Consider the following 25,774-nt stretch of genomic DNA (forward strand, 5'->3'; position numbering starts at 1 on the left):
TCTGTACTCTGCAAGCAAGCATGATGGCATCAGTACTCGCATAACCGTTGAAGCTGAATAACAACTGGATTCTGTTTAACTTGCAATGCGTTGATGTTTCTACATAGCGTCACTCTTGCGAGTCTGTAGTCTTCAGGCCTGCTTTTTTTTTATGCATCCACCAGCTTAATTCAAATCCTCAGTAATGTAGACATCAGAGGTGAATGCTTCTTCCAAGACGAAGTTCATAAACACATACGTCTTTAATGCGCCAAGAAGATGGGTCGGCACTCTGGTGCTGCAAATGTGCTGAATGATGGATTCCTCTCCCGTCCTCTCCACCATGAGAGAGAAGGCGTAGGAGATGGGAAAAGAGACTGACAGGAAGCCAGTCCAGGAGAAGAAACTGGTGAGCCAGTGGGCAGAGAATAATGCATTAGTTGATATCGAGACTCGCAGCTGCCTAAATCCCTGTCTACATCGCTGTCTACAGCGATCTGCATTCAGGGAGTGAAATATGTCCACGCTGCAGAGAAAATCGTAAAACCTTATTTAAAGAATATATCCACAGCAGAGAAATTGTAAACATCCCTTTCACTAGATGTCACAGGCCAGAATACAATATGCTGGGCGAGTTGGTTTCTAACTTCCATATCTACAGCGCTAAAGAGGAGACCGAATGAACACGCACGCACGCACCAGCGCTCTAGCTGTTGTGTGACGTGCGTGTTCCTTCTGTCTGGACTATGGCGTTGTAGATGTGGATGTCACAGGCAATGATCAAAGAAGTGAGTCACGATATTGCTTTTCCCTCACTCTCTTGTGCGATGTTGTTGCATCCAGATGTTAACGTGTAGTGGTAGCGGGTGGGTCCCGTGAGTGACCCGGGGGACGTACTTCGCGACTGGTGACAGATTTCGGCCTCTCCACTTTAACTAAAAAAAAAAGACAAAACTCCAACACTCTCGATCGCGACTCCGGACCACCGTCGGCCACCACACGGCCAACCCGCCCGGCCGCCGCTCAAGCAACTCGCTTCTCCAACTCTGCGACCCCGGGACCACCACCGGCCGCACACGACCGATCTGTCCGGCTGCCACCGACCAACCACCCCGCGCTCTCCTTAGCGCGCGCACATCTCCTTGTCCTCCCGCCAAAACTACACCCTCAGCCAATAGGTGACTTTCCCGCCACATTTCGGAAGCAACATACCACTACACAAAAAAAAGCACACAATATAAAACACACGCCCTGCAACGCAAAAGAAAAGCACAAAATATCGAACACAGGGCTCGCTGCAAGCTGCCCTGGCTAACTAGAAACATGCCACAACGAGGGGGGAGAAACCATTTATGACACATGCGTCCTGTTAGCCGCTCTGGCCTATGGCGCCCGGATGCCCGCTCGCCTCCGGCGCTGGCCCATCGAGCAAGCTTCCGTGGTTAACGGGAAACATGCCACAACGAGCGGAGGGAAACCCTTTACGACACATGCGTCTGATCGGACCATACCCCCTCGCTTAGGCCGAGGCTCCCGACACTCGCGCGCGACGCCGCCCTGATAGCCTCTCCCTTTTGTCGGCGCGTTCCCTGCTCCCCTTCGGCGGCCCTCCTCCCGCCTTACCACGACGTACGCCAGCTGCGTCGTGACAAAGTGCATCTCGCAGTTTGGACCAAATGTGATTTTTGATCTTGGAAAGTACAAACAAGCAAAAAAGAAAAGGCTGCAGTTCATACTTGTCCAGTCAATACGCGAAAATACGTCTCTGCACAATTTACAACTTGGAACTGCTTCCGCCTGAGAGCTGAAAATTGAAGACACCTTCCTGAGGAGCAATGCACCCAGAAATACAGAACTTGTACGCATGAAACTACATTTGCTCTAACATTCGTAGCTGTCCTAAGCGTATAAGGTGAATAGTTCGTGAACAGTAGAGTCCGAAGAAAAATTTGCACATATCATTCAGAACCACTCACCCCACCAGCTCAATCAACATATTGTAGCTGCTGCGCAAAGCTCAGGCACAGACTTGAAGGAAAAATCTTATACCCACGTCGAACCGTGTGCTTCAGGCTGACATGGCTGTATCGATCACCGCAAAATTATGTGCGCTGATTGATTGTATTTTGATTGTAAAACATTTTATTCGCCGGGAAGAGCTTGGCAAGAAGTCGCGTTAAGTGGTCGAGAGTACATAGCCCTCTACGACTTTGTCAGCCCACTCCACCGCCAAAACTTGCGTTCTGGGTCAGAGCTAGCCAGCACGGTCTCCCACCGCTCGAGAGAAGGAGCTGTAACTAGATCACCCGGAGGTGGCTCTATTTTGCAGTCCCACAGGATGTGATCGTAGGTAGCACGTTGGCCACAGTGTTTGCAGTTTGGGTTGTAAAGATCTGGATAAATGTGCGCGAGGAGTGATGGGGTGCGTATCGATCTCGTCTGTAGACGACGCCACGTAACCTCTTGTTCTTTAGTAAGTCTTTTGTCTGGAGGGGGGAAAATTCTCCTCTCTAGTTTAAAATGATTGGTGAGATCATGATATGTGATCATTTGAAGGCCCGCCTCGCCATTCGAACGTAGTGCACAGGATAAATAGGAGCGCGCTTTTCAAACGTGGCGGTTCATCGCAGCAAATTAGGAACGGCGCTCGGGCTGTTTCATGTCGTGAAAATTAGATCGAGGCCTGTGAGCCTTACCACTATATTCGCGCGTTTCATGAGACTGGACATACTTCCACACAACAACGCGTCTGAAAGAGCCTCCGAGATGCCTCAGTTAAAAAAAAAAATAAAAGGTCCGTTCGTTTCGCCTGCACTATAATAATAATAATTGGTTTTGGGGAAAGGAAATGGCGCAGTATCTGTTTCATATATCGTTGGACACCAGAACCGCGATGTAAGGGAAGGGTAAAGGAGGGAGTGAAAGAAGAAAGGGAGAGGTGCCGTAGTGGAAGGCTCCGGAATAATTTCGACCACCTGGGGATCTTTAACGTGCACTGACATCGCACAGCACACGGGCGCCTTAGCGTTTTTCCTCCATAAAACTCCATAAAAACGCAGCCGCCGCGGTCGTGAACTGGTTCTCGCGGTGCTGCACTTCGCCATTCGCTTCAGCGGTGCAAGATGGCGCCGTCTGCACGACGCCATTCGTTTAAAAAAAAAGTGCAGATGTTTGCAGGTCTAGTTCAGGAAAGTGCAGGAAAACTGTGCACCTCCTTAATGGTCGGTGCCGAAATGGTGCAGCTGTAGCCGCCATGGAAGCAGACGACGGCGTGCGCGACGATGGCTTGCGCTTTGCGATAATCGGCGGATATACTCAAATTATTCAACTCGTCGATGATAACAGTGCCTCACACGGGCCCGCCGACTCTCATGGAACGTGAGTGGCCACCCGAGAAGGCGGCGACGGAGGTGGCGACGGCCGCCCTCGCCGGCACCTTGCATCTCTCGACCAATCGTGCTCTCGACGGACCCGTGACCGGCGTCTTTCCTTTCTACTATAAAGTTATGTTAGTACTGGAAGCCGATATGTTAACTAAAAAGTAATCACGCGCGCGCATGCAGCGCATGATGCACGTTGTTGCAACAACCGCTTAGCATGCAAGTCGGCTCGCGCACACCTCAGTCGTGTTCAGTAAAAGAACACACGTGCGTTTTGCTTAGCTGTCGCAAGGTTGCATCGAGGCTGATTCATGGTAACACTTCGCTGCAATGTGCTGTTTGAAAATTCTTAACGCGGTTCGGAATGTTGGCGGCCGTTGATTTGGGCGCCACGCTGCTGGCAGCAATTTGGTGGCGACGCCAAGGCTAGCAGACGACCAGGCCTGCACTCGACCATTCGTTTTGGAAGTAGGCAGCCCTTGAACTGCTGGAACTGGCGCTGCACGCTCGCGGCACCGCTACGGCGCCGCTGCGGAACTTTACAGAACTGGTGCAGGCGGTGCAAGCGAATCGAAGCGGACCCAAACTTTTTAGTTCAATGTGGCCAGATGAGTAATTAGATCCCGCCAAACTCTTCACTGGTTCAGTGATTATCTGTAATGCATGACCTGTGTTAACAAGATTCATCGCAGAACCTTCATAAAATAAATAATAGTTGCGTGATAGTTAACCGAAACTAATTCTGCATCCCTAAGCTGCTTATTGTTGCATAAACCGCTAAGCGCTCATGCAGACGACAGCTTGGCGAGCGGCAGTTGCGGCGCAGTTGAGAGAGATATTTGCCGAGGCTTTCGTCCGTCGACTGAGATGGCGTGCGAGGACGACTTTACAGAATTTCGTGAGTATTTCACTGAAGAAGAATGGAAGAGCCTTACGGAATACATGAAGACGCGGTACGCGAACATAAAAGATAACTACGAGCTGATGGTGAAGCTGGGTGAGTGAACTCTTTTTACTGCCTTCATTCGGAGCTGTTTGTTTGAAAATAGGTCTTGCTTCAGCAATTTTCTGTGATTAATACACCTGATGGCTACCAGAATGACGCAATTTTCAAACACAACAGCTGTGCATGTTAGAAAATGCATGATGCCCTCGATTTCAAAATTTGAATGAATTTTGGGGCCAGAATTAACGGCTCACAGTCGTGCACACAAACAGCTAGGCGTCACTGATTGCTAGCATAAGAGGAGATAGAAACAAAAAAGAATTGCCGAAAGCAGATATGACTCTTACCTGTATTTTACAGACCTGAAACCACCGCTTCCCGAATTTATGAAACCAAAACCTGCCCCAGCTATACCGGCTAAACCTCCACAAAGTCCAATTCCCGTAAGTATATAAAGAGCTGTCGCAGCGTTAAGTGCTGCGATAATTCTTTTTTATTATTTTTACTGCCACTTTCTTGCCTTCATATGCTGAAGGAAACATGCACGTCGTATCTGAGAGCGATATATCGGAGAGGTCCGCCACACTGTATACGCTTAGAATGAGTTTTGTTCGACCTATAAAATAGAGGTTGCAAAATATGTTCAACCAATATTTTGTTGATATTGAGGAAACAGCTTTTCAGATTGGACGGTCGCGTTAAGCTGTTAGTGCGAGCTGCTTCTTTCCATATGCATATGATAATAATACAGCGTGTTTGGCAGTCAAAACGCGCGCCGTAGAATATGCTTTTCTTCAGCTAAACTGGGTGAGTTGTTCGAGCTCAAATTCCGCACAGAAAGGGCAGCAGGTCGGCAGAATTGTTCTATGCTACATTTGTTTTGGGGTACTCACCTGAATCGATAAAAAAAGTCGGATATTCGCATCGTCTGCGGCGACGACCAAACAAAACTGGCCGTTATCTCAGGGACTGCACTGGTGGCGCCATCTCTTTTGCCGGCTGTGTAGATTCGGCAAGGAATGGGGGTAGGGTGCTTTTGCGGGAGGTTTGAAGACGCTTTTTCAACTGCTTTAGCTGGCAGCACGGAGACTAAAACCTTTAGCAGTGGAAACTCTGCTGTTTGCGGCGACCAGAAGAGGTCACAAGCCCGCGGAGCCACTGGCGGCCTGGAAAGAAATTACCGCCGTTTCGGTCAAGACCTACTGAACTAGAGACCTGCACATTTGGCACTGCTCCAGCGCGCATGTTCCAGTTTATGGCTTTTGCCGCTAGGGAACGGCATCTATGGGCGGCTTGGCGCTACAATTAACCTGTTGAGCAAGAAGGCGTCAGTTATTTTACTTCAAGGATGTAATAGTTTTGTCATTTGTCTACTTTGTGAGTATTCATCATTCATCTATTGCCTAGCAAAGATGCCAGAAAGTCTCACGCATGGCATGCGCGCAAACAAAATATTCACTGCTTGGATTTAAAGAAATGTCATATTTGCATTGTTCGTTGCTAGCTTTCAATATAATAAGACGGGGCAAATGCACAGGGAGGCAGTGGCAGGAGAGAAATCATTTGTCCCAAGCAGACGATGAGGATGATGATTGAAAACAAAGAGGTCATTTGAGCGCCCTAAACGGACAAAAAGTTAACGAAAGTTAGTCACGCAGTCCCATAGGACCCCGCCAAATAATAATAATAATAATAATAATTGGTTTTTGGGGAAAGGAAATGGCGCAGTATCTGTCTCATATATCGTTGGACACCTGAACCGCGCCGTAAGGGAAGGGATAAGGGAGGGAGTGAAAGAAGAAAGGAAGAATGAGGTGCCGTAGTGGAGGACTCCGGAATAATTTCGACCACCTGGGGATCTTTAACGTGCACTGACATCGCACAGCACACGGGCGCCTTAGCGTTTTTCCTCCATAAAAACGCAGCCGCCGCGGTCGGGTTCGAACCCGGGAACTCCGGATCAGTAGTCGAGCGCCCTAACCACTGAGCCACCGCGGCGGGTCCGCCAAATGTGCAGATCTCTAGTTCCGTAAATCTTGGTTTCGGTTGCCAAGGCAACCGGTCGAGCGTGTTGCCTCCGTTCAGCCACGCGCGCCTGACTTCTATTGAGGGCACTCTCGCGCGCTTCTTTACCGCTGGTAGCCCACGGTGCGGTACGGTAGCACGCTGGTACGTGCTATGCTGGTACGCTTCAACCATTTGAGCACAGTAAAACAATAAAACGCGTTCTTTTCCATGACCGCTATATGATCTGTAGCTTCTGGTTGTACACAGAGCTTTTGTTTGACACCCGCGCGATGACTTTCATTGGATGGGTATAAGCGCTGCTGGCATTCGTCGAAGGCAAACGTGCCTTCACGTTCGTCGAGTATGTGACCACGCTAAATTTCATCTGCGGGAGGAGAACGCGGGCGTCGTACGGCGGAGCGTTTATGACTACACGTCAGCCGAGAAGGCAAGAAGCGGCAACAACTTCTCACCTTGCTCACCTTCTCCCTGCTACACTTGTTACCGCTTTTGCAGTTTCGCCCATCTTATTCTAGCAAATTCCGAAGGAGGCCGCACTGCACGTAGCAGTGCTGTTAGTATTACGGCCATCGAACAGACACCGACAAGAACTGTTGCTGTTTGACTTAAGCGCGCAGAAGTACAACGTCACGACGTGCCCGCTGAAGCAAACACCCGTGTCGTCTGCTTGTCGTCTGCTTTGAGGGCGCGCCACCGGAGGGCGCTCCGGAGCCGCCTGCCCTAGAGTCACGACTCTAGCCTGCCCGAGCCTGCCCTAGAGTCACTGGAAAAAATTTTTCCCAGTGACTCTAGCCTGCCCGGGCGCTGCATTTTTTTTTCGTTGCGGCTTCTACGACGCGCCGCATGGCGCCGCCACTGCTTACGGCCCCGTCGGCGCCACTGATCTCCACTAGGGGGCTGGACGCCCCATCGGGCGCCCGAGAGTAAAGCCACCGGAATTTGGGCAGCATGTCCCGGAAGTCAGCCTTTGGCAGTGCATGAAATCGGACCTCAGCGCGGCTTTTCTGTATTAGTTTTTGTTTTCCACTTAGCACCCTGTCTTTTCGACGTTCTCGTCTTTTTTCATGACAATGCCGACCTGTTGCGCCGTCAACTGCATGAGGAGAGCAGCAACGTCTTCGGCAAAGACGTTCAAAAAATAAGGGTCCATTGCATCGCTATGGGACGACACTAGCAGACGACAGAACGTCGCTGCACACAGTACAAACGGAGCCTCGTCTGCTCAACTCTGTGTCGTCCCGTTGCGCTAGCGGCGTCAACTCTACTCTTTGTTGTGATGCACGTCGTCGCGCTCTAAGCCCAAGTTATACCATCAATGAGGGATAAATTTAAGAAAGAACAGGTGGAAACCTTCATTAGGGTGCTGACTTTGCAGTGACCATTTTACCGAATTATGTTTAGACCGAACCGCAGCGAGGGCGAGGCCACAATCTGGTGAGGTGCCGTCGGTGTTCTGTTGGTTCACATTGCCGCTTCCAAAAGGTATATCGGTACTGCTTTTTCGACGGAGCGTATCAAGTACTGTTTCGTACTGTCGCAAGTTATGCCTGAATGGGCCTTTATTCGTGCTGCTTGGTGCAGTCACATGCGCTGCTGCATTCGTCTTTCTCGTCAGTCGTTTCTCTCGTGCTGTGTAGATGAAATGTGGCTGTGCGATAGAGTTAGATTAAAAGCACGTATGGAAACAAATGGCACACTAAAGCGATAAACATCACACGTCATCGATGAGAAGAGACATCGTCCGCCACCAACCCGAAGTTGAACAGCGGCAGCTGTATAACGAGTGGCTCTTCGAGGGACAGGATTTCCGCGCCATCGCCTTTTCTTTGCTACACGAAAATTAGTTTTTAGATGGCCTAGAGTGATCGTCATTCCACTACTTACGCTAATTACGCTCGGAAGACAAAAACCAGATCAGAAAATAGTGTTTAATGCACGTATAACCCCATTGCCGCGGCATGGTGAGACCTGCATGCCTGTTTACTTCGATTTCTCTGAAATTAAACGGAAGGAGGAAAGACGCCACTTTTTGCATTGAAATACACAGCAGACACCGAACTTCTGGGACATGCCATCCAACTTCCGGTGGCTTCACTTGCGCCCACTTCGTAAAGCGGGAATGCGGCATCCAGCCACCTAGTGGAGATCAGTGGTCGGTGCATCTTCCTCCGTGGCTGGCAGCGCTCGGGCAACTAGCAGACGACGGAGAGGTGCTATGGTAGCGGGAAGCGCGCGCAGCCATTTTTATGTGGACTTGAAGGACCGCGGTTGTTCATAAGATGTTTTGCGCGATGCAGGCGCTTGTTTCGACTAGACCACGGTGCGTATAGACTGTGCCGCCTGCAATGGCACCTTTTGCGATAGCTCTCGCTGTTTATCTATTTATTTTGCGTACGTGTCTGTGATCGCAATTCGATGGTCTCACCACCTCGCAAGCACGAATGCTCGCTTCATATTACGAACGCATATAGTTCTAATTCACAAAATATTTCGGCTGTGAATTTCGTGCGCCTGGCTGATATTGCCATGGTGTTCGCGGCCTTTCATGAGGGCGGCTGCAGATTGCAGCTCCAAGTACGCGCTCAGACGCGCGCATATATGCATAATAATAATAATAATAATTGTTTTTTTGGGGGGGGGAAAGGAAATGGCGCAGTATATGTCTCATATATCTTTGGACACCTGAACCGCGCCGCAAGGGAAGGGATAAAGGAGGGAGTGAAAGAAGAAAGGAAGAATGAGGTCCCGTAGTGGAGGACTCCGGAATAATTTCGACCACCGGGGGACCTTTAACGTGCACTGACATCGCACAGCACACGGGCGCCTTAGCGTTTTGCCTCCATAAAAACGCAGCCGCCGCGGTCGGGTTCGAGCCCGGGAACTCCGGATCAGTAGCCGAGCGCCCTAGCCGCTGAGCCACCGCGGCGGGTCATATATGCATGTGCTGAACGTGTTTGGCGAGGTGTTAGTTGAGCGCGATAAGAGCGTGGTCTTCATTATGATCTGTGCAGTGGAAAGGCGGTTATAGTTTGAGAAACGCTTGACTGATTGGAACATGTCCTCTATTGAAAGCCCTCACGAGCACATTGCTCGAGTCATACAGGCATATCCGATTGAGGAGAGTGCTCGATTCTGCCATCGCCGACTGTCGTACAGCTTGATGCTGGGACCTTCTGCCACAAACACTTAAAATATCTGAGAAGTACCCTACACATGCATCTCCTCACGGATGGCTCATTAAAGAGATAAAAAGAATTTCCCAGCGCGGATAATCACGCATGCATGCACACGGCGGTACGTGAGGCGCCGACACGCAAGGCCGGACTATTATTGCAGCGCCTTTCATTCAAGTGCCAGTCCTCTGCGGTAATGCTGTAGCACTACAGATACGACACGCAGCTAAATTTGCAGAGTACACCCGCCTGTTCTAGATGAAGGTTCAATCAGCTGATCGCTTTTGTCGCTCAATTATGCGTGCATTCCTTGCCGGCACCAAAAGCCGGCGGCCGACAGACTGCAGCTGAGCGGAACCTATACCGATTATTTTCTGATTACAGCCCTCATGAATTCTCGAACGTAGAAATCGCAATGACGGCAGCGCAGAGTCAATCACCACGCGGGGCCGATCGTCTGCGGTCATATATACCAGTCATACTTCCTGCGTGGTAAACAAACACCGATAATCCGAGAGTACTGCGTGTCGTCTGATGAACAACGCACGGGCAGCATTTGCCTCCGACGTGGTGTCAACTGAAGACGTTAGACTGCGATTGCTCATTGCATGCTTTTGAGGATTTCTCGAAGCTCACACAGCAAGCACGCTGTGCACCGAAGGCCACGCTAGCGTTGTCGTCGCCAATGTGTACGGGTGCGAGCACGATCAGCTGTTGGTTCTGCAGTCTGCGGCAGCCCTCAATAACTTCGGGTCGCTGTTTTAGACCTCAAGCAGCCTATTAATTTCTGTCGTACGCGCGCCTAGCAACGACACGCAGCAGAACGCGAATCCATGCAGAGCATCTGCCCTCCGTGATCCGTGTTTGGCTTGCCGCCGTGATTGCCGCTGGCTGGTTCCGGTGGCCGCCAGCCCATGTGATCATGATGCGCTTTCCTGTCAGGGCCGAACTTGCTGGCAGGGCTGCCAGGACGCTGTAAATCGAAGAGACCCAGTAATGATCACAAAGAAAAAAAAACAGTTTGGCGAAAACTCCGCTAAATATAGACCCTTTCGCTAAAAAGCGCCTCCCACCCGACTTCTTTGCCAAATATCCACGACCGACAAATGAGATGGCGCTACCGGTGCAATCGCTGAGAAACGGCTAGTTTCGTTTCTTCGTTGCCGCAGGCGATGCGAATATCCGACTTTTTTATTGATCGATTCAGGCAATAACCCCAACCACATGCAGCATAAAACAATTCTATTGCCATTTCTGGGCGCGATTTGAGCTCGAACAACTCACCAGCTTATCTGAGGGAAGCTGTATACGGCACGCGTTTAATTGTGCAACAAGTCTGCATCATGTTGCAAAGCTACCTGTGTATTGGAGGCGCCGTAGTGGAGGGATCTGTATTGATTTAGACCACTTAACTAGCTATAGGTTATTTAACGTGCGGTGATATATGGCACAGAACATGTGTCTTGCACTTTGCCTCCATGAAAATGAAGGTGCGCTTTGGTCGGGATTCGATCCCGCGTCCTTAATTGGGGCTTAGCAGCCGGGTGCCATCCACTGAGGGCTCCCAGCGGGTAAAATATAGAACAAAAGAAGCGCGCATCGCTGCGATAGGTATCGAACCCACGGCCTGCCCCTATACATGTCGCGTATGGTAGCCTCACCTCACCTACAATAATAATGGTAGTTTTAAAAAACTTCGGGTCTTCTTAACCACATTCAAATAAAATGCGATTGCACTGGAAAGTTGGCCCACCCCGAATTATTCCGAAGGATCCCCAAATTTTGAAAGTAAGCCCTCCCCATAAAATGAATTAAAGTGGATTAATGCGCATTAACGGGTTATATTAATTTTGATAGGTGGATTGGTGGGGATTTGAGAGCGTATTGATGTGGGAGGATGTGTCGCTATGATAATTCATTGGAAAGTATTAGAAAGTTCCCAGATGTTCACACTTGGTGGTGCTGATGACGTAATGGCCCCCTCGACCAATCAGGGAATTTCGCTACGGAGAAACCCGATGGTTTTCGCATGAGGACAACCTAATCTGGCATTTACAAATGGCACACACCGGCGTGCGCGCGCACACACACGCGCACGCACATACGTACGCACGCACGCACCCCACCACACATACACAAATACAAATACACGGCCACTGGACAGGGTAAACCATGCCTTCGTTCATTGGCCTCTTGAGTGAATGAGTTCCTTTGTGCGGATGGACTACTCTTCCAAGGAAATTGTTCCAGAGAAAAATGCGCGCACTGTTTTGCAAAAGTTGCGTGGAAATGCACGCGATACGGTTCCTTTTCCGTCAGTAGAAGTTGCTGCACTAGTAGACGAATTCGGAGATTCTCGGTATGATTACACTCCCGGCACGTAGTAGCTGTTTTAACTACGCCATGCCTAAATTAGTGACGGAATTTATAATCAAAAAGGCCCTGAAACATTTAGGAGAGTACATGAACTCGCTCAATCACTACATTCCTTCGTCATGAACACCTCAGCCAAATAATGCACTTCTACACGCAGCAGAGAACCAACAATACCGTGCGAAAGTTGGCGAATCTTTTCCGGCGTTCTTTTTGTGCTCGCGCCCTTCTCCGTCACACGCGCCTGCGTAATTCTGTTCAGAGACAGCAGTTGGTTAGATTCTTTCAGGCGTCACGCAACTACCATGGCCGCAGCCAGTCAGTAGCGTCGCCCCGATGGTTCAGGAAGCTCCGACCCCTGGGGAATTCCTGCGCGAAAAGCGCCTACCTTTGAGCGTGCCAAAAGTGACGAGAGGAGAAGCAAATGCACGAAGACGCTGAAATTTAAATTTTGTCCACAGATATCTCAGCCTCTAGAAAAGACATAAAAAAAATTCTTGCTCGAGGACATTCGTCAAGCGGCATCTTTTAACATCACAGGAATACCGCGCCTTTTTGAGAGGCCCTTTCAGAGCCCCTTGAACACCCGTGGAAACGTTCTTCTGATTCCCGCCGGTGCTTAATTATTGTATCACCACCGTTACGATGCGCCCATTAATCTTTCAGGTTAGAGTACTCGAATATTACCACAAAACCTCAGCACTAAACGAAACCGCATTAATGACCTCTTAAGGACAGGCAACTTGCAGTTACACTGCAGCATATCTCAGAAAAAGTTTACAACTGTTCTTCACCTCTGTGGTAAAATTTCAAAAGAGAGGCGTGTTGCGGATATCCATAATCTTTAAGAACTTCTCCATAATGCAGCGTTCTTTTATTCTGCAACACGGTGGGTAAAAATTTGCAATCATCCTTATACTGTGAGTACTTGTATGTCTGGCGAGAGGAATGTAAAAAGGCTTTTTTTATCCAATTCCCTTGAACACCTGAGTGGGCATTATATAGAAAGGGTACTTTTTATTTATTTATTTATTTATACATGTACCTACATTCGCCCGCAGGGGCATTACAGTATGGCATGTACCACAGTATACTTCATACATTAACAAATATATAAAGAAGCGAAACAATAATAGAGGATAATGCAAGCACTCCGATAGGACATAGCAAGGGCAGGCGACAGAATATCAGCGTAAATGAACACTGGGAATTTACTGGAAATACATGGCAATGTCGCCGCGCACACTAAAAATTTGGTAAGTTTTTTAAACTTACCAAATTTTGGTAAAGAGAACGAACGTTCTCCCGACCATGTCGATATACAGACTACGGTAATCAGTGTTAAACCAGAGCAGCCTTTAGCGCAACAGAAAATTCTCAATCGGATGCAGCCACAGCTATGTCGCGGGGAAGATTATTTTATACACTGATTGTGCGTGGAAAAAATAAATGTGCAAAAACTGAGGTACGCGCTGACATTTGTTTAATCATATCCGGGTGATCTGGACGCTGGTAAATGTACGTAGGTGGTAAAAGACAGGAATCTTTGTTCAGTACGGTGCGACAATGAAATGAGTCTCGTAAAAACACAAGTCGAAAAAATTGCCGACATGAGGATAGAAGAGGCTATCCTAAGCTACTTTTGATGTCAGTGATACTGCTTCGCTGCGAATATTTGTGGGACACAAACCGGGCGGCTCGGTTGGGAATTTTTTTTCCAATCTGTTGTTAAGAACATGCTTGTATGGGTCCCTTATGACCCAAGCATATTCCACGATTGGGCGGACATTTGTTACGTAGAGCAGCTTTTTCACATCTTGTGGAGCATATTTTAAGTTTAGTTTGATAAAAGTTAAAGAGCGGGCAGCCTTCAGAGTTGAAGTGTGTACATGGTGGTTGCATGCCAAGTCGGAGCTAAATGTTACACCTAGGTATTTTGCCTCGCATACTTGAGAGATCATTTCAGTGTTTAAATAGTATTGTGTATTGACGGGTCTATGCTTTCGGGTAAAACGAACATGCTTGCATTTAGACACAATTAGATTCATAAGCCAGGGGCGACACCAGAATGAAGGTCATTTTGAAGTTCGATCCTGTCGGAATCATGTTTTATTTCTCGGTACAAGAGGCAATCATCAGCGTATAATCTTATTTCGGAGGTTTTACCGTCGCCAATGTTGTTTACGTAGATAAGAAACAGTAGTGGGCCGAGCACTGACCCCCGGGGCACACGTGAAAACACGGAAACGTCTGTCGATTGAGAGCAATTAATCAAGACCTTTTGACCGCGTCTTGTCAAATAATTTTGTATCCATAAAAGTATGTTATGCGACAAGCCGAGAAATGATAACATGTGCAAAAGAAGAATGTGGAAGACGGTATCGAACGCCTTTTGGAAATCAAGTAATAAGCAATCCGTCTGAAGGCCCAGATCATAGGAAGCGTAAATGTCATGCGAAAATTCGATTAACTGCGCAACACAAGACCGGCGAGAACAAATCCCATGATGGTAGTGAACAAGAAAGGTATTATTATTGAGGTGTTTGATTAAATTTGAGTAGATAACATGTTCCAAAGTCTTGCAGCAAACACTAGTTAAAGATATCGGCATATAGTTTACCACTTGGTTCCGAAGTCCACTCTTGTGAACAGGCACAACGCTACCCTTCTTCCAGTCTGCTGGTAAATCACAAATAGTAAGAGACAGGTTAAAGATTACGGCTAAATATTCGGATGTAATTGTTGCGCATGATTTGAGAACGAAGTTCGGAATACCGTCAGGGCGTGAAGCTGAATTCGATGGTGTATTTTCAAGCAATTTTTCAAGCAATCGGTGAACAGTCACACGCTTTGTCGAAATAATTTTTTTCTATTTCCTTGTCTCATCAGCTTCGGCGTCATAAAAATAACTACAGCCACCACTAGTAAGCTTGTCATGCAGTAACTTAAATACCGAATCTTGTTGCCGACCGAATTGGGATAGTTTCTTGCGAGCAGTAAAAACAGAGTGCGAAAGATCCTCGCAAATCGAAAACTCGGTTGATTTCAATTTGCTGCTGGCCGCCAGTACTGCTTCCCGCTCCTTAAACTTTGCAAAACATGTGACTATTGGCCGGTTTTTGCTTGAGTGAAAAGTACCTATACTCTGTGAGCGCGGTCGATGGGGATTGGGTCGATCTGTATGCCTAGCTTGTCAGAGAATCATGAAACTGCAGCGTCTTCCGATTCTTTCTACGTTTCAGACTGCTTTTCGGGAAAACCAAAGAAAAGCAGATTGTTTCATCGGAGTTTGTTTTCCGCATCATGAGCAATGGTTCGAATTGAGGCTATTTCTGCAGACAACGAGTGACAAGAGCTGTTTTTAGCGGTACTATCAATAGTTAGTGACCCATGAAATTTCTCCAAAGAAGTGACGCGCTCTGATAAGGCTTTAATTTGTTCTTCCATAATGAACTGCCTTTTATGTATATCTGTCAGATCAGCTACAATCTTCGTCTGGCCTGATTCAAGTATCATTACGATTTGTAGGAGGGAAGACATAGATATTTCAGTCTGTGATCCTGTTACAGACATATCTTGACCAGGACTGATTTCTACATCACTCGACAAAATCAACAACAAATGTGACACAGCAGCATGCATTACTGCTGTCAAGTACTGCTTTATAAATGTCACATATATTAAGGAGCCTAAATTAAATTTTAAAGGAAAAAGGTGTGAAGAAGACGACGCGAATTAACCGAAGAATAAAGAAGAGGAAGAAGCATTCGTTGAGGTGGAGAGAGATGATTGGTGGAGAAGAGAAGACAACGACAAGGCTTACGTGGACTAACACCGAGGCTATAAAAGGGCGAGTGAGAGCGAGGCCCGGGGGAGAACAGCAGAGAAGCGGAGGCTCCGGCAGGACAGGGGCACATCGACTGGAAGAGAGCAACGCCGGCTACTGCTTCGGTGAGCTCGCGTTCTACGGCAACGCATCGTGGACTTCCTGCCGTCCCATGAGCCCGTTCCGGGGAGTCAACAGAGGACGCTACCACCTGCTACGGCCAGGGGTGTCTCCAGCGCTGTTGCCACCCATCCAGGTGGTGCCCCCAACGCCAACACCGGCATCACCTCCACGGGCGCTTGGACCGGGAGCTTGTACGACACAGCCAGCGACGCCGCCAGCGACGCCAGCCCAAGCACGTCGAACGCCACCAGCAACGCCAGCCCAAGCACGCCGAACGCCGCCTCAACGCCGGCTACGGGATCCATACAACGCCGCAGCCGCACCGAACCAACCGTGAGCACGAACGCCGACCGCTAATAGTAGAACGCTAGTAGTAGACGCTGGTAGCAGTGTGCCCGGGTCGTGCGCATTTATAGTATTTGTGTTTTGTGTTAGTTTTATTGGTTTTGTGTTCAAGTGTGTGTGTCACGTAGGGTGTATTAAATAAGCTTTTGTGTAGGTACACCCGTCGCCTAGTCCATTCTCTCGGTCCGAGTGTTTTCCGCGGAGATCCGTGACAAAGATAAGTAGCGAGCCTGCCAGGATTCATTTCCTTTTTTTCTTTTTGCTTTGTCTCGGATCTTTCCGATCTCTCGACGGCAGAAAGTATGGATTTGGCAAAAACGTTAGAACTGGCGCTCAAGCTGGGGTTAAGCATAAAAGAGGCGATGCGTCTCTATGACGAGGAGGCAGATAAGCAGAGAGAGGAAAGGACGCAAGCACGCGCAGACGCTCGCGAAGCAGAAGAGTGCGAGGCGAAAAGAGCTCGCGAGGCAGAAGAGCGAGAAGCTAGGAGAGCCCGCGAGGCAGAAGAACAGGAGAAAAGGATAGAACGGGAGAAGGAGTTTATTTTGTGGAAACAGGCGCATGTCGCGGGAGGATATGACGATATCACGGACAATGATCAGCGCTCCTTGGCGGGTACAGAATCTCTCAGACCGGTCAGAGTTTGCTCAAGAAAGCTGATGGCTCCTTTCGATGACAAGAGAGATGATTTGGATGCATATCTGCAAGGATTCGAACGGATAGCTTTGGGGCAAGGCTGGGAGCGCAGTGAATGGGCCACGGCATTGAGCATGTGTTTAGTCGGAGAGGCGCTGAATGTTTTTGGAAGGATGCCTGCTGCTGATTCCATGGACTACGAGAAAGTCAAAAAGGCACTCTTCGAAAGGTTCAGGCTTACGGCGGAGGGTTTTCGTGAGAGATTTCGCACCACGAAACCTGAGGATTCGGAAACCGCTAAGCAGTTTTCCTGCAGGCTATCCAACTATTTTGATAGTTGGCTTGATATGTCAAACACAGAAAAGAGTTTTGAAGGTGTGCGTGACAAGCTGGTCACAGAGCAATTTTTAGCGTGTTGCAGCTCAAAGTCGGCGCTATTCCTGAAAGAAAGTTGTGTTCGCTGGAAGAGTTCGCCGACACTGCAGACCAATTCCTCGAGACTCAAGGGTTAAGAAATTTGAGTAAGGCAAAGGAGGAAACCCAGAAGACCTTAGAGACAGATGCGGCAAAACCAAGATCATATGGCGGTGGATCTAAGGCGCCAGTAAGGTGTTTTCTCTGCTTCAAGGTGGGACACCGTGCAGCTGACTGTCGAACAGGTAGCGCTGCCCAGAAAACACAGGTTGTGTGTCAGGGTTGTAAAAGGAGGGGTCATACTCTGGATGAGTGCCGATACAGAACTCAGGACCGAGTTGCATGCGTTGTCGACTCTAGGGTAGAACTTGTCACGCCACCCGAAGTTCCACAGCTGAAAGGAGAGCAAACGCCGCTGGAAAATGAGGCAGTGAGTGGAGCACCCAAGTCGAAAGCAGCAATGCCAGTGGTGGTTGGGCAATTAGGGGACCGTCCTATATTGGTGCTTAGAGACAGCGGAGCCAACACAGTCTTGGTTCGGAGAAGCCTGGTGAAGGACGAGGATCTTACAGGGGAAGCGTCAGCCGTCACTCTTGTAGATAGCACAGTGAGGTACCTTCCTCAAGCAAGGATTCTAGTGTCCACGCCATATTATAATGGCCAGGTAGTGGCAAAGTGCGTAGACCAACCCATCTACGATCTCATCTTGGGGAACATTACGGGTGCAAGAGGTGTCGAAGATCCAGATCTCGAGTGGAGGATGCTCGACTTTGAAAAACATCCAAAGGAGGAAAGGCCCGCGAGAGCTCAGACGGGTGCAGTTTCTCGTTGGCAGTTGAGACAAGAGCTCAAGCGACAGCCCGAGCAACGCAGCGTCCGCTCTCTACTCCTGTTGCGATGTGCCTGAGCGTAACACCGGGCAAAATTGCAATTAGGCAAAAAGAAGACCCGAACCTGAAGACCTGCTTCGAAAGAGTCGGGGAAAAGGTGAAAAGAAAGAAGAGTGGGACGTCATTCGAGTATCAATTGGTAAATGGTCTTTTGCACAGGGAGTGCATATTTAGTTCAGGAATGCGGGGCCAACAGCTGGTGTTACCAAGATATATGCGAGAGACCGTGCTGCGCTTAGGACATGACGCCGTTATGGGCGGACACCAGGGTGTTCAAAAAACGGTGTCTAGGAACGCCGAGGAGTTCTGGCCAGGTGTCCAGAGTGACGTTAAACGGTTTGTTCGCTCGTGTGACGTGTGCCAGCGCACAGTTCCAAACGGAAGAGTTGGTCTGGGCAAGACGCCAGCTAATGACCTACCGCTTCAGAGAGTGGCTATTGGCACTGGATAAAGAATTTGTTCTTCGCATTGAATTACCAGACATAGTATTAGGAACCGTACTTTTGCAAGAAGAGAATAAACCAGCTCTAGCTATCTCTGTAATGTATCTTTTGGTGTTGTTGATTTCTTGTTGTTGTTGTTACCATGATTCTTGTTGTTATTGTTGCTGCTGTTGGTGTTATGTGATTATACAAGGGAGTGTGTTGTGGACACGAACATGTTTATTAAGGATTCTGTGTGGACAGCGGCAGTGGGGTTTTAGTGTTCTGGAAACGCAATTTGGTGTGCTGTGTTAGTGGTGTGCGTTTGATGTGTGCTGGACCTCTGCGGTGTGGTGTGTGCTGGGTCCAGAATCGCCACAGAAGATAGTCGGTTGGCTGGATGGCTTGGAGATGAGGGTGACGTGAGCAGGTTTTCATGGAAAAACTCTTGAGAGAGGGTGCCCTTGTCACATATATGAAGGAGCCTAAATTAAATTTTAAAGGAAAAAGGTGTGAAGAAGACGCGAATTAACCGAAGAATAAAGAAGAGGAAGAAGAAGCATTCGTTGAGGTGGAGAGAGATGATTGGTGGCGAAGCATTCGGTGAGGTGGAGAGAGATGAATGGTGGAGAAGAGAAGACGACGACAAGGCTTACGTGGACTAACACCGAGGCTATAAAAGGGTGAGTGAGAGCGAGGTACAGGGGGGAACAGCTGAGAAGCGGAGGCTCCGGCGGGTCAGGGACACTTTGGCTAGAAGAGAGTGACGCCGGCTACTGCTTCGGTGAGCTCGCGTTCTACGGCAACGCATCGTGGACTTCCTGCCGTGCCTGAGCCCGTTCCGGGGAGTCAACAGAGGACGCTATCACCTGCTACGGCCATGGGTGTCTCCAGCGCTGTTGCCACCCATCCGGGTGGTGCTCCCGACGCCAACAACACCGCCATCACCTCCACGGGCGCTTGGAGCGGGAGCTAATACGGCGCAGCCAGCGACACCAGCCCCAGCACGTCGAAAGCTCCTCGACGCCGGCTACTGGATCCATACAACGCCGCAGCCGCACCGAACAAACCGTGAGCACGAACGCCGACCGCTAATAGTAGAACGCTAGTAGTAGACGCTGGTAGCAGTGTGCCCGGGTCGTGTGTATTAATAGTATTTGTGTGTTTTGTGTTAGTTTTATTGGTTTTGTGTCACTTAGGGTGTATTAAATGTGCGTTTGTGTAGGTACACCCGTCGCCTAGTCCATTTTTTCGTTCCGAGTGTTCTCCGGGGAGATCCGTGATAATAAATGAAGAAACAGGTTCTTTGATGTCGAGTGGGCACGACACCGCTATCAAGAAAGGGTTCAAGGACTTATTACATGAATTTTTATTTAATAATAAACCTGAAGCAGAAGAACAGATGAGTGCATGGCGCGAGGAACGGTGTCGTGCCCCAATGACGGCGGCTGCGGTGGGCGTTTAAATAAGCGAGGTGATGTCCTGGGTTGCCAGACATGATTGCAGATTTTGTCTAATCTTAGAGGGAGGGCTGATTCACTGTGGTCGTTCGTGAATCCATCTTGAATAGTCGGCGGATCGGGAAGGTAAGGGCTTGCTCTGTGAATTTCGAAACCAGTTGACGATCCGTGGACGAAGATACCCGACTGGAAAGGCCAGGTAGCCAGAATATCCTGAACCAGAAGAACGGGTGAGTGCATGGCGCGCGAAACGGTGCCGTGCCCCCGTTTAATAAAAGTCTGTTTAACAATAAATGTTGACCACGCAGAACATACACAATAACGCACACACTATTTAGTCCGGAAAAACAAGAAGTGCATATATATCCTTGTTTTTGTGATACCTTATATATCCACTCGACTGATTCGTTTCAGGAACGCTGACCCGAAACCACAGCAAGCAAACCAAGGACACGCAAGTACGTAAGGGTCCGCTGTCTGCAATCTGTAGTGGGCCAACGCTGGCAGTTAAGCCGTTGTCGCCTTATCCCTCACCCTCGGTGCTTTCTTTGTCTTTGGAAGCTGCAAATGAGTTTGGCTTTGAATACTGTAATGGCATGCAGTATATAATCTTAAGCATTTTAAGCGACGATAAAATATGCGCTAAACCTCGCAGTACTTTGTCGCTAATTTAATTACAAAACAATTCACTGCCGCCTGTTTCTCCTTGTAATAACAAGAATAGTTTTTTTCGATAATAATTGCAACTTTGAATTGAACTCGTCTTCTTCATGAAGTTCAGTGTACCCACTACACGCTACACAGTATAGACCGCCTAACAGCAGATTGACAGCCTGAGCACTGCACGTCCACTGTCCAGTTTGCAGCTACCTTCTCTTCGAAAATTTAAATTATGGATTGCTGAACAATTCGCCAGTTTTATATTCATTTCTACAACCACAGAGTAGGACTGATCAGATTGTACTATTATTTTGTTTTTGTCTCTGACAATAGACAGACCCCCTAAGATGCAATAAGAACGTTTGGGACCTTAGGACTCGTGCGGGCGAAGCAATGTGTAGTGAATGTATGAATATACTGTAACAATGTGCAGTAAGGTGATATACTTTCTGTATGATGTACTGTAGCAGTACAGTACGGGTACTGCGCAGCACTGTATAGATATTGCACTGTATACACTACAGAAAGGTGATACTGTAGTGTGCCTTTGGGTTTCTCGAAGATTGCTGAGCCTGCAAGGAAACTCAACTCTTCTGGCTGCCGCGTTTTACTTTAAGGTGTAAATAAATGTGCAACCAAGCCCAGATACTGTTCTGAATGGCCATAAGCCGCACTTTCTGGCGATATCTGAGCTCTACCTACACACGGGAACTAATCTAGATGATATATAATTCCTACAATTTCGACCAAGTATTTGTTTCCTTATTAAGCGTCATCGCTGTATTCCGGTGCACATATTGGACCATGAAATGGGCATTGCGATTTATTTGTGAACCTTAATATTATCGTGCATGGCTGGCAAAGAGCTCAAGACAGATGAAGAAGCCCGCTGCTCGGAGCCGCCAGCTGTGGGCTCCTCTCGTCATACAACATCGTGGCGAAAGTGAAAACAGCGGACCTTCGGAGGATTATTACCGTGTCGAGACGCGTAAGAGATCAATTTCTTCGCCCTTGCAATGTGGGATGGAGGGAAAAATATTCTGAACATTGCATCTGTTTATTTGCTTTAATCGCCAATGTTTCAGCGAGTACTTTCGAAACTTCGTAAAAACAATATGTTCGAAATAGAGAGAGAGAGAATGAAAAGGAAACGCAGGGAGGTTAAAGTCCGAAATAGAAAATCTTTCAAGGAAAGTACTCTCAGCCGCGGCAGATGTCAGTTCACTAGGAAATCCTACTGATTAGCTAGCTCAAAACCTAAGATTCAATGACTGTCTTTTCATTAGCTCGGTCTTAACGTTAGTGGATTTCACACACTTATTTTGCCTACCTCTGCCTCCATCTGAATCGCACTATCATCTTTTAGCTTTCTTTATCGTTCCCTCGTTGGAGTTAAACGCCTTTGGTTTGCACAGTGTGGCGATTAAAAGCCTCTTCATGTTCTGTGGGGAATGATTGATGCCGCAATCTGATATATGCAGCTTCCCTAAACGTGTAAACAAATGAAATATGTTCCTGGAATGACAATGTTTTACGCACACAAAAGAAGCGGTATCCATCTCCGCCTTTCGTAACACCGAACATACTCCACCTTATTTGACGCAGTCACCGGTGCAGTTGGAACTGACGGCAGGCGCTACCCAAAGCGTGCCGCCGTCAAGGAAGTCAGCTACGCGGAGGACGGTGAAGACAGCGGCCAGGGGTCGTCCGGCCAGCCCTCCTGTGAGTGTGCGGGTTCGTGGACCCATCTCCATGAAGTGCTGGGGCGGCAGCTCTAAACCAACCGGAGAACACACATTGCATCGCTATTTATAGACCAAAGGCGAGCAGAATTGACCCGGTCGGAGCTGTTTGACTGTTACGAAAAAGAGGGCGACACAGTAAGACTATTTCAGGTGAAAATAGAGACTAGGCAGGCTTTCGTCATGGGTACTAATGCTGGAAATGTACTTTGCCAGCTGAATTCCCAGCAGGAATGACACTTTGAGGCTGCTGAAGAGAGTCTCCTGCTTGGAAATTTTCCAGCTGGGAGCAAGAACTGTTCCAGGTGGACGCGATGCCTGGCTCTATAATCCAGCTGGAAACAAGCATAATTCATGCAGGAATTGGAATGTTTTCAGCTGAAAAAGAAAATGCAATTTGCAGCTGGATTATTGAACTGCAACTAATGCCTTTCCAGCTGAAATAATTTTTTTTTATTTCCTTTCCCCCAAAACCAATGATTTCAGCTGGAAAGGCATTAGTTGCAGTTCAATAATCGAGCTGCAAATTGTTTTTTTTACTTGTGAGTTTTTCGCGCTAATTCACCCGGCAAAAATCATCTGCGGACGCAATCACGCAGTTTTCAGCCAAGTTCTCGCCGATTCTCGCTGAAAGAGAGTCAGTCTGGAGACAGGTCAATAAAGCGAATATAAGCGAGATCTCGATACTCCGGCCAGGAAATAGCAGAGCTTTGAGCGACGTTATGGGCGTAAGTTGTGAAGCATCACTTAATTACTGATGTTTATATATGGCTTGATGTTTTACTGCGCTGGGAACTGCTGTTTGGTTTTTGTTGTCTTTAATAGAATGTAGTAAATGACACTTGATTGGTCCGCAGCATGTTTGTTTTTCAGCGCAGAATAGTAGCATTCCGCTATAGCCGCTCGATGCGCGCGATTCTATGCGACAAGCTATGCTTACAACTATCCTTGGATGAAATGCAGCCTCGCCGGAGACGTCTTCCAGCGGGTCCTGTTACCCGAGGAGCCAGCGAAATGAGGTCAACTACTTGGAATGCGAGGAAAACTCGGACGAGGAATACCTGTGTGAGTTGTCTGCGAAAGCCGGTGTACTGGCTTCCAACACGAGGATGGGAAATGCACACTTCATTGTAAATGGGTCTTTTAGTATAGCTGCTAAGGGATGAACTTATGAAATGCAGAGCGGCTTGTCTACAGCTTCGGGAGCTATTAGCACAAACCTTCTTGGCTATTTACATGCTTCACTTTCTGGAGCGGCCAGTTGGGCAACTTCTTATACGGTTAATGTGTGACGCACAAAAGGAGCCCTGTTATAAATTCATTTTTATCGTGGCCTGAATGAGCCTTGAACACCGAGACACGCATATTTCGCGCGCAGTTTGATTCCGCTCCAGTCAGCGTGCATTGCGTATAAAATGTCGACATCCTCGCACCTTTTTTTTTCGGAAACCATGGTCTTGGCAATCTGCTTCCAGTCTGCGATGACTGCGGTATCGACTATCCCGGCGACTGCCCCGAACACGGACCATTGGCCCATGTCAAGGACGCGAAGGTGAGTGCCAAGCACGCGAACTTTGGATGACGATTCTGAAAAGCTGCCTTCAGACCACGTTCGCGTCTGCCTGTTTTCGGCTGGCGCATGGTGATGCGGTGAAAAATACGACAGCGAACTTGCCGAGCGGAGATAGTGCTGCGTAGTGCCAGTGCGTGCCTTCGTTTTATTGCAGTTCTCAACTGTGGTAATTTCTTCTCCCTCCTTTTACAGAATATTTCATTATATTCCCGACTGCGTGGTTCCGGTTCCCACTTTGATCAAGACCGTTCTCTGCGCCTTTCCATTTAACCCCGCGCGCATATCAGACCATCTTTTCATCATTTCAACCCACTGCATAGACTGCTTGATTCATGCAAACACAAATGAGAGTTTTCGAGTCTGAAACCTCATCTGCAGAGAGTTTGGGAAGTGCGGTTTGTGTGTTTCCAATGCTGTGGAAAAGGGCAGCCAATGGCATTGCAGGCAGCCTCAAACGGCCACGCCGTTCGCAGGTGGATGCCGGTGACCAGCTGCGCGCCAACAAGACGCTCCCCGAGGGCCTGTCCATCCGTCGCTCTACCATCAAAGGGGCCCAGTACGGCGTGTTCACTCTCAAACCACTGCCCAAGAGGGTCTACTTTGGTCCTTACGAGGGCGTCAAAGTAGATGACAACGGAGAGGGCAACGGCTACACCTGGCAGGTGCGTCGGGCACAGGACCCCTTTGGAACCATTGAGGCAGTGGTTAGAGAACCTGTTTTCCCTGTCCTTTACGACACCAGTTATGTAGTTACTAACAAGAAATATTTCCACTCAGTGGTGCACTGCCATCAAATATGATGCAAAGGAACTTTTCGATGAGTGCTCTAACTCGTTCTATCATCCAAGATAGACTTTCATCAGCTGATATACCATCGAAATGCTCAATTCGAAGCTCCCTCGGCATGCTCTTCCATTTATTTATATATTATTTATTTTATCGTTGAATACTTCGGAGAGGAAAATACATACAGGGGAAAAAGCAAAGCAAGCACGATAGTACCGAACAATATAGATACCACAAAATACGCAGTGCAAGGGTACAATTGAAAATGCGGTTACAGTACAGCTACTAAGCCGACAGGGAAGGTATCAGGAATGATATGAAAGCAACCGAGAGTTCTCTGGTAGAGCATTCCATTTAGAAACTGCTCTTGCAAAAAAAAGAAAACTTGTATGTACTTGTGCGCGCAAAAATATGTTTCAGGCAAAGGGTATGCTTTTGGCGCGAGGCTCGTCTAGAGTGATTAGCGATGTGATTTTCGGGTTGAATACCAAGTAGAGAAAAGTATAATGAATGAAGTTGAGACGGGCATTCTTTCTTCTATCTGCAAGTGGTTCTAAGTTTGCAAGTTTTAACATGGCGGAAGAAGAGTCTAGGCGCCTATAACGACTGAAAATAAAGAGGGCCGCAAGACGTATTTGCATTTAATCTAGTTTTTGGGTGTCATATGTCGTGTAGGGGCACCATACAGTGGTACATATTCGTGACTTGGCCTTAAAATGCCTTCAGTCTTAAGGCACTAGAGCAACCGCCCATCCGAAACTTGAGAGATCCAAACCTTTCGCGGGCGGAGGAACATATATTATCGTTGTGTTTCGTCCATTTGAGTCGGGACGTTATTGTGATGCCTAGGCACTTATTATGTTTTACCTCTCTGATTGCATTGTTATTTATGCTGTATGTAAAATTAAGTTGTGTAGCCTTTTACTGATGCAGAGAGAAACTGCTTTGTCAAAGTTAATAACCATTTCCCATTACTTACACCATTTTGCTAATAATAGTAGATCTGTATTCAAAGCAG

General features: G+C 48.1%; 1 protein-coding gene across 1 annotated transcript in view; it reads left to right on the forward strand.

Annotated features, from left to right (window-relative positions):
- Positions 1-4,226: 4,226 nt before the first annotated feature.
- Positions 4,227-25,774, forward strand: part of LOC144102577 (histone-lysine N-methyltransferase PRDM7-like) — a 34,674-nt gene continuing 13,126 nt past the window's right edge. The window contains exons 1-6 of the mRNA XM_077635813.1: positions 4,227-4,356; positions 4,666-4,752; positions 22,261-22,377; positions 23,361-23,462; positions 23,873-23,949; positions 24,444-24,632. Coding sequence (XP_077491939.1) covers positions 4,227-4,356; positions 4,666-4,752; positions 22,261-22,377; positions 23,361-23,462; positions 23,873-23,949; positions 24,444-24,632 — 702 coding nt within the window. The remainder of the gene's footprint in view (positions 4,357-4,665; positions 4,753-22,260; positions 22,378-23,360; positions 23,463-23,872; positions 23,950-24,443; positions 24,633-25,774) is intronic.

The sequence above is a fragment of the Amblyomma americanum genome, chromosome 8 (genome assembly GCF_052857255.1).
Source record: "Amblyomma americanum isolate KBUSLIRL-KWMA chromosome 8, ASM5285725v1, whole genome shotgun sequence".
In the NCBI taxonomy this organism is placed as follows: Eukaryota; Metazoa; Arthropoda; class Arachnida; order Ixodida; family Ixodidae; genus Amblyomma; species Amblyomma americanum.